Source organism: Amphibalanus amphitrite, unplaced genomic scaffold (assembly GCF_019059575.1).
Source record: "Amphibalanus amphitrite isolate SeventyFive unplaced genomic scaffold, NRLGWU_Aamphi_draft 000059F_arrow, whole genome shotgun sequence".
In the NCBI taxonomy this organism is placed as follows: domain Eukaryota; kingdom Metazoa; phylum Arthropoda; class Thecostraca; order Balanomorpha; family Balanidae; genus Amphibalanus; species Amphibalanus amphitrite.
The window spans coordinates 647831-663458 of NW_024881555.1; the positions used below are offsets into that span (position 1 = coordinate 647831).

The 15628-nt window shown below is 53.6% G+C and overlaps 1 protein-coding gene across 4 annotated transcripts in view; it reads left to right on the forward strand.

Moving 5' to 3' along the window:
* The window catches only part of LOC122378447 (tyrosine-protein phosphatase Lar-like), a 169715-nt gene that overhangs the window by 129460 nt on the left and 24627 nt on the right, over positions 1-15628 (forward strand). For 2 of the 4 annotated variants that reach the window (XM_043359524.1, XM_043359525.1), the window contains exons 14-21: positions 6879-7029; positions 7795-8100; positions 11490-11629; positions 12023-12124; positions 12379-12476; positions 12827-13002; positions 13411-13537; positions 15286-15430. In XM_043359524.1, the coding sequence (XP_043215459.1) occupies positions 6879-7029; positions 7795-8100; positions 11490-11629; positions 12023-12124; positions 12379-12476; positions 12827-13002; positions 13411-13537; positions 15286-15430 (1245 nt within the window). The remainder of the gene's footprint in view (positions 1-6878; positions 7030-7794; positions 8101-11489; positions 11630-12022; positions 12125-12378; positions 12477-12826; positions 13003-13410; positions 13538-15285; positions 15431-15628) is intronic. The other 2 variants (XM_043359526.1, XM_043359527.1) reach the window with 1 other exon arrangement.

The following is a 15628-nucleotide window of genomic DNA, read 5'->3' on the forward strand; positions in this document are numbered from 1 at the left end:
TCTTCCTTCCATCAGGGTCCAGTGCGCTTATGGTCAGTGAGACGCGCTGCGAGGGCTTCTGGACGCCACTTCCTTCCACATTCTGAATTCGGAGTTGGCGACGGTGTCCGGTGATCCCAAGGTCGCGCAGAACGTCTTCACGGCAGAGGGATGTTTGCGCCCCGGTATCGAGCAGCGCAAGAACCTCTTTCGAGCCTCTGGTGCCATGGACTTGGACCCGAACTACCTGAAGCAGGGTGTCCGTCTCCTCGTTCAGTGAAGCCGCCACGAACGGCGCGCTGTTACTGCCTTCTTCCTTACGAGGTTTGTCGGGTACCGCTTGTCCTTTGTTGCCATGAAGTAGGGGATGATGTTTGAACTTGCAGCCTTCGATACCGCACCTTCTGGCCACCCTGCACCTTCGGCTCCAGTGCCCTTTGCCGAGACACGAGAAGCACAGTGTCTCAGCGCTCACGATATTCATTCTTGCTTCGGTAGTTTTGGCCTTGAACGTCGGGCAGTCTGGGAGCTTGTGCGTGTCCTCACACACCACACATGCCCGTCGGGATTCTGGATCTGCCGAAGAAGTGACGCCTGTCGCGAATGCCGACTTTCTTGCCGTCCCACCGTCCCTGGACTTGGCTGCTTCTGTCCTGTCGTTTGTCACAAACTGGCTGCCAGAGTGGCTAAGGACATCGACTTCTATCTTCAACCATGAGCTAAACGCCTCCAGGGTGGGTCGCACTGGTCGGAGCCTATGCACTTCTCGGCCCCACTCTCGACCAAGCTCGACTGGTAGCTTCTCCACCACTCTTCTCAGGTTTTCGCTGCTCGCTAGGTCGCTTGAGTAGCCCAGATTACGAAGAACTGTCACGGTGTTGTGGACGACTGAGTAGAATTGCTCCATGGCTGGGAGATCCATGAGAGATGGCGGGGTGCAGGTGAAGACCTTCCGCAGGTGGGCTTGTATGATGTCTTCGTCTCTGCCGAAGCGTTCCTGCAAGGTCTTGAGAGCCTCCTGGTAGAGTTCCCCGTCGAAGAGCATGCCGTTGATTGCTTGTGCAGCTGGTCCTTCTACCGCGTTCTGAAGGTGTGCCATACGCTCGGAGTCTGACAACGACGGCTGATTGTGCACCAAAGCTTTAAACAGCCCAATCCAGCGTGGCCACTCTTGAGCGCTTCCTCGGAACGTCGGCAGGGTAAGACGTGGGATGCTCTTCACAAACGCCGATTGTTGATGAAGCAAAGGCTGTTGCTCAGAGCGAGCATCTGTCACCCAGTTAGCGGGATGCTGTTCGTTCTTGCTGCACGGCAGCTCGGCGTTGTTTGTGGCTGTCTGCTGCTCAGGTTGCAGTGTTCGGCGCTGTTCTTGTGGCGGTGTTCTACGCTGAGGCAGGTCGACCGTTACTGGACCCTCCGCCACATTGCACTCCCTGGGGACCAGAGCGACGTTCTCGCCATCGAAATCGTGCCGTCTCTCCCACTCAAGGTCGCTCTCAGCTGCCTTGCAGAGACGTGCCTTCACAAGCGCTCGTTCAACCTCTTCCTCCATAGCCTTCTCCTCCAGCATGTCCTCCTGCTCCTTCAGCATGTCCTCTTGCTCTTTCAACATGTCCTCTTGCTCCCTCTTCTGCCGCTCCAGCATGTCCTCTTGCTCTCTCTTCTGTCTTTCTCGTTCCTTTCTTGCCCTGAGATGCTTCAGCTCGAGGGCCTTCATTTCTGCAGTTATTTCAGCCTCCCTTGCCACTGTTGAGGCCTTTGAGCACTTTGAAGCCCGGGATCCACGGACCTTACTTCCGTCTCGCCGTGAAGCGAGCGACATCGGCTTCCCTTCTGTCTCGGACGCTGAGCAGCCTGCGGACTTCAACTTGATGGCCTCTTCGATAGCCTTGATTGTTGAGGCGTGCCGTGCCGTCAGCCGGGTGGCATATTCTTCCGCCTCCTCTATCTCTTCAACTTCCTGCACCTTCTCCACATAATCATCATTTATCTCCAGGACGCCGTCCAGCGCCGTGTTCAGGGCCTCAAGCCGCTTCCTTAGTTCCTCTTCTTTCGCACGGCAAGTGATTTGTGTCTCAGCCGCGTTACAGGCACGGGTGAACTGGGCGGCCTTGCGGCCACGATGCAGCTTTAGGGCCTTCAGGTCTCCTGTGGCTCTTCCTTCCTTCATTCTGCCATCGACCCTGCTCTGCAACACCGCCTTCCCGTTGCTTTCCTCTGTAGAATCTTGAGGCTTCAGGGCTCCCAACTCTCCAGCAGCACGTCCGTACTCTGCTCCAGCATCGTCGTCCCTCCGTGACATCATCTCTCTGTCGTCTCCCTCCTTTGAATCTTCCATCAGCCTTCACTTGAAGATCCCAGGGGGGCGAGTTGATACCACTTGACGAACACTGGCGAGGGTTGCTACTGCGGGCTGTGCCTCTGGACCTCTTCCTCTGACTTCTCACCTCTGGCCGGGATCATCCGGCCCGGAGGACCAGAAAATGTTGCAGACGTTCTTCAACTTGACTCAGTGGACTGTATAACTGTGTGTGTGTTGACGTCTCGCATCATTTGGTGTGGCGACCGAGGCCTGACAGGATATAGGTTGATATGGTAATGAGGCGAAATTGGGAATTTATAATATAAGAAGTGGATGCTATATGAATGGATATAATTTTGGATCAAGGTTTAAGAGCACTCTTTTCAGAGCGACAAAGGAACCCTCTTTACAGAGAGCATGTTAAGACCTAAAAGGGTACGCGGAGCCCTCTTTTCAGAGAGACAAAGGAACCCTCTTTACAGAGAGCATGTTAAGACCTAAAAGGGTATGCGGAGCCCTCTTTTCAGAGAGACAAAGGAACCCTCTTTACAGAGAGCATGTTAAGACCTGAATATAGAGCCCTCTTTACAGAGAGACAAAGGAACCCTCTTTACAGAGAGCAAGAGGTATTAGGAAAATAAGGAATCAGATAGGAATGATAGGTAGACCCGGTCACCGCGAAATAGAAGACTGTGCGAACTGTGTGCCACTCTCCCCGTGCTCTTATCCACCGCTGCACTCCACTCTCCACCATTCACAAACACAAGATTCTTCCGAATTGGTGAGTATTGCAGATGGCGAATAGGCGATGACAACACAGTATCACTGACAAGAAGAGTTGGCCAGAGAGAGCGAGGCAGTGCTCTCTCGGCGCCGAAAAGTAAAGAAGTGAGAGCGAGGGCTGCTCCCGCCCCGTTTATGTACTGGGTCGGGAGGACACAGATGGCGACGGAAGTGATGAAATAACAAAGAAGCTACACACTACACAGCGTCCTGGTAACCCTACCACGCGGTCGGCACATGTCGGCCTAACGGCTCCGACCCGCCGGGGACACAGTTCCACGTGCGACGCCACGCCAGCCCACCCCTCCCCCCGGGTCAGTCCCTCCGGTAACAGCGCATCCTTTCATACAACTGCAGCTGTAGAACACGGTCGCAGGGAGAGAGAAGCGTCCCGTCACCCGATCACTGCCATAAACTCTCGAGGACGGCCCATCTGCCGGCGGCATGGCAGGGGGATGGGGGCGGCGGCGGCGTGGAGCGGCGCCGGCCGGGATCACGAGTCGGCCCGGCCCGGCAGCTACGATCAGAGCCGAAATGAGCCGCAACACCAACTACCTAGTGCAGTTTGTCGGCGACATGGTATGTCTGGCGCTGAGGGGGATGCCGAGGGGTAGATGGGACCGAGAGACCCGCCCACGGACGGGTATGGGAGTATAGTTAGTGGTGTGTCGGCTGTCCCGTCCTGTGCCATTCCGGCGTATGAGCTGTGCTGGCGGTGTACTAATCCCAGACAGCGTCCAGGGAGCGCTCTGCTGCCTCCGGTTATACCGAGAGCCGGACAGGCGGGGCGAGCCCGGCGCCAGCTTCATTTGAGGCCATGCGCCGCGCTGGTATTAAAGGAATAAAACCACCGCAATAGGCCCGGCTTGTAGGGAGATTGCCAATGTAATGCGAATACGGGATAGTTGGAATGGATGGTTATCACGAAGATGGGCTGTTCCCTGGCTGCAATATATTTTATAGGGATTTCGAACGGAAATCTGGCTGGAAACTGAATCTGAGCTTATATCCAGGGAAGTCTGCATTGCTGCACTGTGAGCTTATTTTTATATTCGAACCGTCACGCATGTGAACTGTTCTCATCCCGCCTATTCTTTTATCCAACCGCTCTCATCTCACCTGTGTTCTGCTGTCTTGTCCCGATATCCGCCCTCATTCTTCGACCACCCCTCTGCTCGTCTCCTGTTTTCATAGATCCCTCCACCAGCCATTCACATCTTTTCCATTTCATTTCATCAGTCATTCTGTCCGCCATTCTGTCTGCCATTCCCCCAGCCTGTCTGCCCATGCTCTGTCCTTCCGTCTATCCCTGCACTGTCTATGCTATGTCCGTCTGCTCTCATTCGGTCGGCGCGCCTGCCATTGTCGACCGCCGGGATCCCGTCGGAGCCGCACAGTCGCAGCCATGCTGAGCTCCAAACGACCCACCGGCTGCAGCCGTTCTCTTTTCCGACCACATTCCGCTGATCCTCCAGCCGTTGTCGCGGTGTATTGACGCGGCGCCGGCTTACCTGGCGCACCTGCGGCTTACCCGGCGCACGGCGGGCTTACGCGGCGCACGATGGACTTAGCGTTCACTCTGCAGGCTTACACTGCGCAAGCTCCTTCCAGTGCACCGACCTGAGCGAGCGCCGGCCTCAGCTCAGTCTCTTGCTCTTCCTTACCTTAGCTCTCTTCAGATAGTTCTCCAGAGCCCAGCCTCAACTTCAGCTCACTTTAGCGCCTCTCAGCTCAACTTCAGCTCACTTTAGCGCCTCTCAGCTCACTTCAGCTCACTTTAGCGCCTCTCAGCTCACTTCAGCTCACTCCAGCTCACTTTTCCTCATCTCAGCTCAACCTGAGCTCACATCAGCTCTACTTATCTTACCTCAACTCACCAAGTCGAGCCGAGTCTAGGCAGCTCGGTTGCCTCGTCCATGATTCATGACCGGCCGTTCCGTCTGTCTCGCCACATGTGCCCGGCTCGGTTCCATCCACTGCCGGTACCGTCTGACGACTCCGCTGGCTGCTCCCTCCGTCCTCGGTCCTGCCAGTCTCTCCGTCCCTCCCCGGCCCCACCCTCCTCCCCGTCCCTCCCCTCCGGCCCGCGGGCGGCCCGTCTCGAGGGCGCCGTGCTGTTTGAGTTGCCGGCAGTTGGCTCGTTCTTGTGTCGTCTCAGCGGCAAGTGGAGCACGTTCTGGCGGAAGTTTTGCTCCAACTGAGCACGATCGAGAGATCCGGGTTTTATGGCGCGGTGCGGCAGAAAACGGGACGATTTTTCCGAGATGTGGTGCCGATTCTAGGTGTGGTAGATCGGACTATTTTGAAATCTATGTCGTGAATGGGCTTGTTCGCTAGTTAACCTATTCGCCCTTTGCGTAGCGATCATCGATAATCAGACGATGGATTTGTATATTCAAGGCTGGCAAGTTTCAATCAAGGCAAGGTTTCAATGTTTCTAGACACGTTTTGTGGGCTCGTCTACGTCGCTCAATGACCTGCCATCGCTGGGATGGCGGTGATCGAGTTAATGAGGGAAGCCGTCCCTGTTCGCGCGTGCTGCGACAGTGTTATGTCCAAACTTGGCTAGTTAGGTCGCCAGTTCATCTTTGATGAGTGCCGAGGCTGACTTCGATCGGCGTTGGAGACGCAGTGGTAGTTCGACAAAGACGTGATAGTATCATGTCACCACAATAGCTTTTTAACATTTTCGGTTGTTACGTCCTTACATAGGTATATGAAGCTGTTGAAGAACCGATTTGTTTATCCAGATAAGCTCACACTTTGACTCAAGTGGTGCCTCTACGTCTACAGCTCGGCTGAGGACGGCACACGGCTCTGGTTTCTGGTTGTGACTTATGATCGATGTGATCGATTCCCGGCTAGTGTCCCCGGTCCGTTGAAGTCACCGTCTGTTGAATCTCTGCTCGCTGTCGGCGGCGTGGGCGTCTGTTCTCCGTACTGATTGTTATGACCGGCTGGAACCGCTAACGGCCCTATAAAACCACCGTGCGCTGATTGGGGTGCGGCGTCACAGCCGGAACCGACGCTGGGTCGCCCGAACGCTGATTCAATGTGTGTGTCCCGAGTCCGGTCCTCCTCTGTAAACCCGTCCCTGGACTGGAAACAATAACCGGCAGTGTCTGCTCAATAAAACTTTGTTGCTTATTTCCTTCCCAGCAACAAGTATGCTGTGCCTTTTTTTCGTCCAGCCCTATGTTCAATGTCCATTATGGCATAATGGAAACGCTGGACGAATCGTCAGCCTAATGCTTTCTGCCGACGATATGACCCTCTGATCACTCGGCCACCCGTGGGGCAGAGAAAGCAGCATAGAACCGTATAACTTGCTATAATTATTTACTTTCAGCTCCCTGTCCGGGCCAGCAGCTGGATGAGGAAGTGTATGTGATTCATGGAAACATGTCGACTATAAAGTAATGTAGTACTCCGTTTTGATAATGTAGTACCTAATCCGTTCCTCTGTGCTGGAGATTGGATAAATCTCCGCGTTTGTCTGAGGGGGTCGATGTGTACGAGGAGCTACGAGTTTGCCAGGCTCGGTTCAGGTCGGCGGGGCTAAGCCAGTCGCGCCGACCCGGTGACAAATTTGCCGTACCAACTCGTAAGCCGTTCGGCGGAAGCTTGCTGAGATTAAAAACTCTAAGCTTTCCGGCGATTCCTGCCTCAACTTTTGTGTCCGTCGATAGCGTAGCATTACATGACCTGTGCACTCTTTGAACTTGTGCTCTTCCGACCCGTAATTTCAGGCAGCTGTGACCTCAATCAGTGACCGCCGTGACCGCTGTTGACCTTTGTTGACCTCTGCGTGCAGGACGAGCGTCGTATCAACATCCCGGTCCGTGAGCAGTACACGATGGAGGGCCTGTACCCGAACACGCAGTACTTTGTGTGGGTGGCCGCCCAGTCGGGGATGGGCGAGGGCGCTGCCACGCCGGCCGTCTCCTTCCGCACGGACGAGTATGGTGAGACCCCCGACACCCCTCCGGCTCCCCCCTGCTCCCCCCCCCCGCCGCGAGCGAGCGCTTTGCACCGAGCACCGCCCTCGGGCGAGCACCGGGCACCTCACGTACTGGTGATATGCGCGCACTGCACTCTCACCAATGCCTATATATACACTTATCTATTTACAGATATATTTGGCACCGTCACTCTGCTCTTGCACCGACTGATTTGCAGTTGCCGCTCGGTTGTATGACTTGTTACATCTGGATGTTGTTGTTGTTATTCCTTTTTCGTAAAATGTTTGGTTTGCACGGTCCAGCGGCGGCTAAGGCGGTTTTTGTTGCTAATTGGCCGTTTGTGCCGTTTGGAAGGTTTGTTCTCTATTCCTCGCTACGCCGCCGCTGGGACCGGGCTGCTCATTTGCTGGCCGCTGGCTGGACGGGCGGTGGTTTGAGCCAGAGACCGGTGGCAGATTTCCTTATGTAAGACCCTCCAGTGGTTATACGGACAGACCGGCCTCAGCGCCTCTCTCCTGCTGCCATCTGCCGGTCTCCTGCCGCAAACCCCGCCGCCCGGCCGGCCGCGCCGTTCACCGTTTTGTTCAACATGCGTACTGTTTGGTTCATCACTCCAGTTCGCTGGCTCCAGTTTGGTTGAGGCGGCTGGCGGCGGCGGTGGTAGGGTAGGGTGGGCAGCTGACCGCCCTCCTCTGCCCCGCCGCCGCCGGTCGCCGGCCTCCCGCCCCTCCTGCATGTGCACATGGTGCGTGATGCCGCCGCCCCCAGTGCCGGGCGAGGCGCCGCGCGAGGTGGCCGTGCGCGCCATCGACTCGCGCTCGCTGCTGGTTACCTGGCGGCCGCCGCCGGCCGACCAGCAGAACGGCGCCATCACCTACTACAAGCTCTTCTACAAGCTCTCCGGACACAACGACTCGCAGACGGTGCAGATCATTGTCAACGATCCGACGCGGCGCAACTTCACGCTGGACGAGCTGCACAAATACGCCGAGTACTCGGTGCGAGTGCTGGCCGGCACGCGGGTCGGAGACGGCCCCGCCAGCCGGCCGGTACTGGCGCGCACCGATGAGGACGGTACGTACGGCGGTCGAGACGCGCGCGTGAGCCCCGCAATGGGGTGTGTAAATGATAGGACGCAGTAAAACTCTGCAGGAAAACTCTGAATGATGTGGTGGGGGTAGGTTTCATCTTACTCAAGTGGATAGCTTTGTCAAATTGTTCGTACAAAGACTGTACTTATAATTAATGAAAAGCCCCGATGTGTTGGAAAACCAAAGTAAACCGGCAAAAATGTTGCGTAGTTTCGGGGTTAACCTGAGACCTGGAAGTCAAATCATTCCGCAATACGTCAGCGTCGATTTTCTAGGTGACCGTTTCACCGTGTTGCCAGGCTGATGTTGTAGCAACGAAAATTGTTGATTTCTCAAAAGTCTACCAAAGGCCATTTCCCTATATCTATTGCGATTTCCAGTACAAATGCTGAGGCTTCACATTTCTTCATCAATTTCCGATGTCCCATCTCATTGTTGAACTAGCCACTGAGGATCCAGCTGCAGACCTCTCACGTCTCGGACGCGGGCGCAATCGATGCCTGAAATGCAGGCAAATGAGCCTGATCGCGGAGGCTGTGAAGCGGACATTTTAATGGTGCTCGCCGGCCATCTATCTTGGCTGTGCCGTCGGGCTGATATTGGGGATGCCGATCACTCCAGTGCCATCAGGGCCGGCGGGGGTGCGGACCGTTCAGGAGTCGCTGCGGGCCGGGGTGCTCATGGCTGAGTTTCCGGGGATCAGTCTGGGAGCTGACATTGCTTCCGGGGTGATCTGGGGATATTGGCTTTCAAAGTCCTGTTCGGATAAGCTGAGTATCAGTGGTTGTTTAAAGACGGTGGCGGGGGGTTAATATTTAAACCTTTTTACATATTTCGCTAAAATTTTATCGGAGCTCCAGGCTATTCATTACGGAGCGAGCGAAGCGAGCGGAGTCTTTCCTTAGATTAACGGAAATTTCTGAGTATGAGCGGCCGGCCGGCCGGCCGGCCGTGGTCACGGTTTTGCGACGCTTATATCTCAGCAACCACTTGACCGATTTACACGCGGTAATTTTTGTAGGGTAGCTTCATTCCTTCTACCAAGTATTGGACTATTCCCGATGCATGTAGGTGACCCCTTATGCACGTGCCACGTGCAAAACGAAGAGGTGTCACTTTTGTAATTGTTGCAATATCTCGGTAACTACTTGGCCGATTGCGCTGAAAGTTAGCATGTAGGTAGGCACCCACTAGGCAATGCATATCCATGTGCCAGAGTTGGGGTGCTGCTGCACGTGCGCACGTGCAGGGGTCGATTCCAGATCTCGAGAACGGCTAGACCGATTGCGCTCAAATTTGGTACACGGTTACGGAGCAGTTAGTAGGGTGCCGTGCACAAGTCAGTTGGGACCCATTTTGCACGTGCGCACGTGCAGGGTGCCGCTTCCAGATCTCGAGAACGGCTGGGCCGATTGTGCTCAAATTCGGCACATCGCTAGAGACCGGTTAGTAGGGTGCCGTGCACAAGTCAGTTGGAGGTACCCCCTCGCCATTTCGCACGTGCAAGGCCCACCCTCTCGCTCGCTCCGTTAGTCGCCCCATAAGGCGCTATACTGGTAATGGATTATTGAAAGTGCCGAAGTTCTTTGGCACGAAATGTGACGATTTATGGCACGCTCAGTGTCATCCGCCGCCTGGTAACGAAACTGTTGCTGCCTGGACCTTAGATGATTATCTAACGTGTTCGGTTTAATGTGACCTGAGTGATGGGCCGAATCATTTTAAATTCGTACAGTAAAAGAACAGTTCACATTTCGCCAAAAGAATGACAACTCTGGTGACTACTTTTTCTTTTTCCTTTTGGTTTGGCACTAGGCACATAGACTTTTCTCGTGCACTCGCCAGCCTGCTCATCAGTAACTTTTAACTGAAATTGGTTACCGGAGAAGGGGAATTTTAGCCATCTTATTACTTCGATGCGAAGTTAAAGTTCGCTCCATAATGTGTCCTCTGATGCTCTTAAAATTTTAGGCATTGTGGGAGAAATAGGTAATGTTGCAAAATTGGAGCATGCAACTCCCTTTACATTGCAAATTTAAATGAGCGACCCTCGACCTTAAATCCATGCACATATTTTTTCACATACCAAAACTGTTGAAGGTAAATAATCTTTCTCATTTATCTATGGTGCTTAAATCTTTGCCGCTCTGAAAAGAGTGAAAATTGGCGAAATTCCCTACGCGTTTGGGAAGCGGGACTCAACTATCTCTTCAATAGGACTGTCGTAGACATCACTTGGCAATTCTTTTGCATGGACTTCTGGACTGGCCCGTCGGCCGCTAGCTCCGAGCCTGTGACCAATTTTGAACTGAGATAACCATTTTTCGCGCGACCATTTGGCGCGCGCCCTATTTTGCGTGCGCACCTCGGATCGGACAGTTTTTGCTTGTCTGTTTTTGTCTGACTTTGGTGCGCGGTGATTTTATATCTGGCCTTTCTCTCTCTCTCTCTCTTTCTCTGTCTTTCTGGCTCTCTGTCTCGCTCTCTCCTCTCCTCCCGGTCACTCTGTGTGTGGTGCTCTGTCTCTGAGAAGTTCGCAGTGAGTACTCGGGGACGGTCGCCGCCGTCGCCGACAGCCACCGGTGCCCGTATTGACGTTGTCGTGAGCGTGTGCACGCCGAGCCGACGTTTTCCCTTTACACTTTGCCTAGCTGGTAGTGATGGATGTGGCCCGTCCCGGCCTGTCAGTGTTGTGTATGACTCCCCGGCACAGTAGCCGCAGCAGCACCCTCCCCGTTCCCCGGGCGGGGGCGGACCTCTGGGCGGGGCGGGGCGGGGCGGGCGGAACAGCCAGATCGGTGTCAGCCTAGAGATCAGTGGACTGTTGACGCCGAGTGTTCGGCAGGGCCCGTCCGGCTCCGCTATCAATAGGCATGCCTCAACCGCCGTTCTCTATCTATTTATTGTGTGTCGGCCGACTCGAAGGCGTGTCTGTCGCAATATAGATAGATGGGTGTCGTGTTCATGTATTTTACGGCGTTTTTATCGTAAACGTGGTGCTTTAGCCTCACGCGCTAGATTGCATTTGAGCCATTAAGGCCGACATTGCCACCCCTGCTCGGAATTTTGCCGAGGCTGTTTTATACGATAACGCTCGTTACACTAATGCTGCTAAAGGTGGCCACCAGTAAACTGAGATAACTCTTAAGACCCTATGTACAGAGAAGTTTCTTTCCGACATTCATACGGCTGAACGAGACCTACCCGAACTAACGTGACATTCGATGGCTTTATGAGACCTCTGCGACATTCGCAACCGATACTGGTACGCGTGACTTTTGCCAACACTCAGCGCACCTCAATGACCTCGAAACCTCTATGTAACCCTCGCCTGACCTCGATTTGACCCGCTGACGGCTCGCCGACCCACAGTGCCCGGGAAGCCTCGGAACCTGACGGCGGTGGTGCTCAACTCGACGGCCGTGCAGCTGTCGTGGGCGCCGCCGAGCGACAACGAGCGGAACGGCATCATCCGCGGGTACCAGGTGCACGTCCAGGAGCTGGGCTCCGAGGTGAGTGGACGCGGAGGGCGCGGAGAGGGACAGGGAGCAAGGGATCGAGCAAGGGGTCATGGGTTCAATTCATGGATAGTCGATTAGGGACCGTGGTTTGTGTTAGAGAAACAAATAACTTGTAGTGGAAGGATGTTAGAATGAGATGACACAATTTTTTCTCGAAGATTTTTAAAGGAATTAAATTAATGCCTACTAAAACATCTTGGATACATGCATCTACAATTAATGTTGAGTAAAGTTACCTTGATCTACAGTGTATGTAAGTGCGCGTGCCTGGGACACGGTAGTTTGCGCAGTGAAATTTCACCAGTCGCTCCCTCAGGGTGGTCGTTCTCTTACTTCACTGTCCGTACCACACCGTCTAACCCGGTCTCTCTCCCCGGCGGACAGAGCGGCGGCTCGACGCGTCCTCGGCGGTATGAGATCCGGAACGGCAGCGCGGACGGGTACATCGCCTCGGACCTGCAGCCCAGCACCGCCTACCTGTTCAGGGTCAGTACGCGGTCACAGCGGGTCAGTGCAGGTCACCGGGGGTCAGTCGAGGTCAGTGGAAGAGTCAGTAGGGATCACTGGGAGGGGGAAGGGGAGAGGTCGAGGGGTGAGACTAATTTGAGCTATGTCTTGAGCTATGATGCTATGGATTTTTTTTTTTAAATCGTTAGACTGGCTGCCTGCTGGCTAGGTTTACCACTGAGTGTTTGGGTTCGACCTGCATATTCTCCTAACCGCTCTGCTCCGTCGGCCAGGTCTCTGCCCTGACCCGGAAGGGGGACGGCTCGCGCAGTGACGCCGCCCGGGTCACCACCCAGGGCGGGGTGCCCAACCGGCCCAAGGTCATCATCAAGTGAGTAGCGTTGCCTGACTACGGGGCGGACACGAGGGTACCCCACGGTATTAAATCACCATGCACTGTGGATGGGCAGAGCGCGCAGTTGGACCTGTGCTTATCATGTTTCTATCTTGAATGCGTAGGGAAAATGAAGGGTGCGCACTTCTTCACGTTAACTGGAATATTCGTGTCCTTTCGGGGTTGAATTAAGAAGCTGTCATCAATAATTAGGTAGCTGTGCCGTTGTTCGACACGTATGATGCATGCGTTTTGTCTTCATTTTGTGACGGTGTCACATCTCTGCCGTGACATCCCGTGTATCCAAAGGTTTATAAAGCTACTCACTTCTCCCGATGTGCTTCCAGAGTGATCAAGGAGGAGGAGCGTGTCACGCTCGACGTGGAGTGGTCGCGGCCCACCGAGACCCACGGCCCGCTGCTGGGCTACCGGCTGCGCTACGGCCGCGTCGGCGGGCCAGGGCCGCTGAAGGAGGTCAACATTGCCGACAACACCACCCAGTACCGGCGGCTCAGCGACCTGGGTGAGACGACGACGGCCGGTGAGACGGGCTGTGGGTGTTTGGGTGATCTGTAGAGGGGAGAGGAGGCCAGCTATGAAGTGGTCGTAGCCGTAGGGCCTTACAACTTTACTAGTTAGAATGAATTCGAACTAGGGACATTTCATTATTAACAGTTGTTCGTGTTTATCTTGTGTCTTCTGATTTTTCATTGATCGGTCTTAATCCCGAATGATCTTCGTACAAGATGATTTTTTATATTCGTATCTCTAAACAGCAGCTATAGACACTTTGATCTCGTTTAGTCCATGCATTTATCTCGGTGTCATCTATCCACCTAGTTCTGCGTTCGTTAAGTCTGTGTCAGACCGCTCGTCTGACCGTAACTTAGCTACCACTTCTGAGTTCTGACACCCCTCCCTCTCATCACAGAGCGTGGCGTGCAGTACGAGTTCCGCGTGTCGGGCACCAATGACGTGGGTCACGGTCAGGAGGAGATCGTGATGTACGTGACCAGCGAGGGGGCGCCGTCCGGGCCGCCCTCCAACGTCTCCCTCAGGTGAGCGCCGCTCCGAACTCACCCGTGTGAGAACTCACTCCGAACTCACCCAGGCAAAGGGCAGGTAAACGCCAAGGGACGCCGGGAGACGCATAAAGCCGGGGACCGGCCAGTACGGTGTCACCTGAATAGCCTAATGGCCCGCGGATTCCCGGGGAATTTATGTCGCCCCGTCAACGCCCGTTGTTTTCAGGCGGAATAAGTACCTAATCTCGCCCCTGTGGAAACAGCATTAGGGTGTATTCTGCCTGAGCGAACTTGAATCTCTTGGATTTTCTCCGTGTGGAAAGAATGGAAAAGTTTGGTGCGGATCTGCACGAAAATAATCGCCATTTCTCTGTTCTTGCGTGGTGCGACACCGTCGCTGCATGCCAGTAGAAGTCCCTCTCTCTCTCTCTCTCTCTCTCTCTCTCTCTCTCTCTCTCTCTCTCTCTCTCTCTCTCTCTCTCTCTCTCTCTCTCTCTCTCTCTCTCTCTCTCTCTCTCTCTCTCTCTCTCTCTCTCTCTCTCTCTCTCTCTCTCTCTCTCTCTCTCTCTCTCTCTCTCTCTCTCTCTCTCTCTCTCTCTCTCTCTCTCTCTCTCTCTCTCTCTCTCTCTCTCTCTCTCTCTCTCTCTCTCTCTCTCTCTCTCTCTCTCTCTCTCTCTCTCTCTCTCTCTCTCTCTCTCTCTCTCTCTCTCTCTCTCTCTCTCTCTCTCTCTCTCTCTCTCTCTCTCTCTCTCTCTCTCTCTCTCTCTCCTTTTTCTATCTCTCTTTCTTTCTTTCCCTGTGTCTCTCACTCACGCTCTCTCTCACCTCTCCTTCTCCTCGCTCTCTCTTATTCGCTGTCTTCTGGTGTTTTTTTTTATTGTTATCACTTTTTATATCGCATTTACGTACTGAAATGCAATAAAGTACAGTTACTTTTCCGTTATTTGTTCAAGCTGATGGATCAAGAGTGCTAAGGTTATTTCCCTCATCCTGGTATCGCCTTTATCCAGAAACTTTTTTGTCTTAATAGCTATTGCAAGTGTTTTATTCGGTGTTATCGGCTTTCCAGGGATCAGTTGTTTAAAGATATAGACTACTATATGAAACCGCTATATAAAATATATAGCGGTTTGATTGCCCGTTCAACGATAGAGCTGTAACTTTTTTGCTGTATCTCCGACATACGTTTGCCTTCTGAAGGCATTGATTTAGCTCTTGCGAGGGAGAACATAATCAATAATCTAGTACACGCTGCTTTGAGATAAATGCTTTATTTTTATGCGCACTAGTCATTCATTGAACAATGCTGTCAAGTCGTGCTATTGTTCAATTTACCGTAGGACATTTTTAGCCTCACCAGCATCGTTCGAATAGGTTCAGTCACACAATGATCTAAATCTACTGAGGTGATCGAACCTATTTATGGCAGCTGCGCAAATGTATGACCGTATTTTTGTCCTTTGATTTCTGCGGTACCATAAATTGTAACATATTTAGACGAAATCACTAGATTTGGGAGCGTAATGGCTTACGCGCGTGACATTGTTACAATGTCACGGAACACATAGCGTGATTGGGTATCCGTTTTGAGCGATATTGCTGGAGCATGGATTATTAACACAAAAAGATTAACCCTTCACTTTGTTTAAGAGGCAATTGAATGCATTGGTGGGCTAGTAGCTCGTTCAGTTTGGTCTTCTTGAGACTCTACTTAATACCACTTGTCTGGTTGAGACTCAGTGGCCCCAGGGTGACCCTGTTTGTGTGTCTCTTTGTTCCAGGTTCCAGACCACTGACCGGGTCGCGTTCACCTGGGACCCGCCGCGCTCCGACCAGCGCAACGGCAAGATCACCGGCTACAGCGTGCGTTTCCACAAGAAGGGCAACATGGACCACGTACAGCGACTACACCCCAACGAGACTAAGGTGGGCGCCCCTGCTGCTCGTGAAGTGTGTGGGTGAGGTGGGGGGACAAAAGCACGCTCCGTGGCTGGTTTAGAGAAGGGGTGGGACTATGCCGGTCTGGTAACATGGAATATTGTTACAAGCAGGGCTGCGGAGTCGATGGATTTTAGGGTGACTCCGACTCCGACTCCGACTCCGGCTTCTAAAATCGACTCCGAC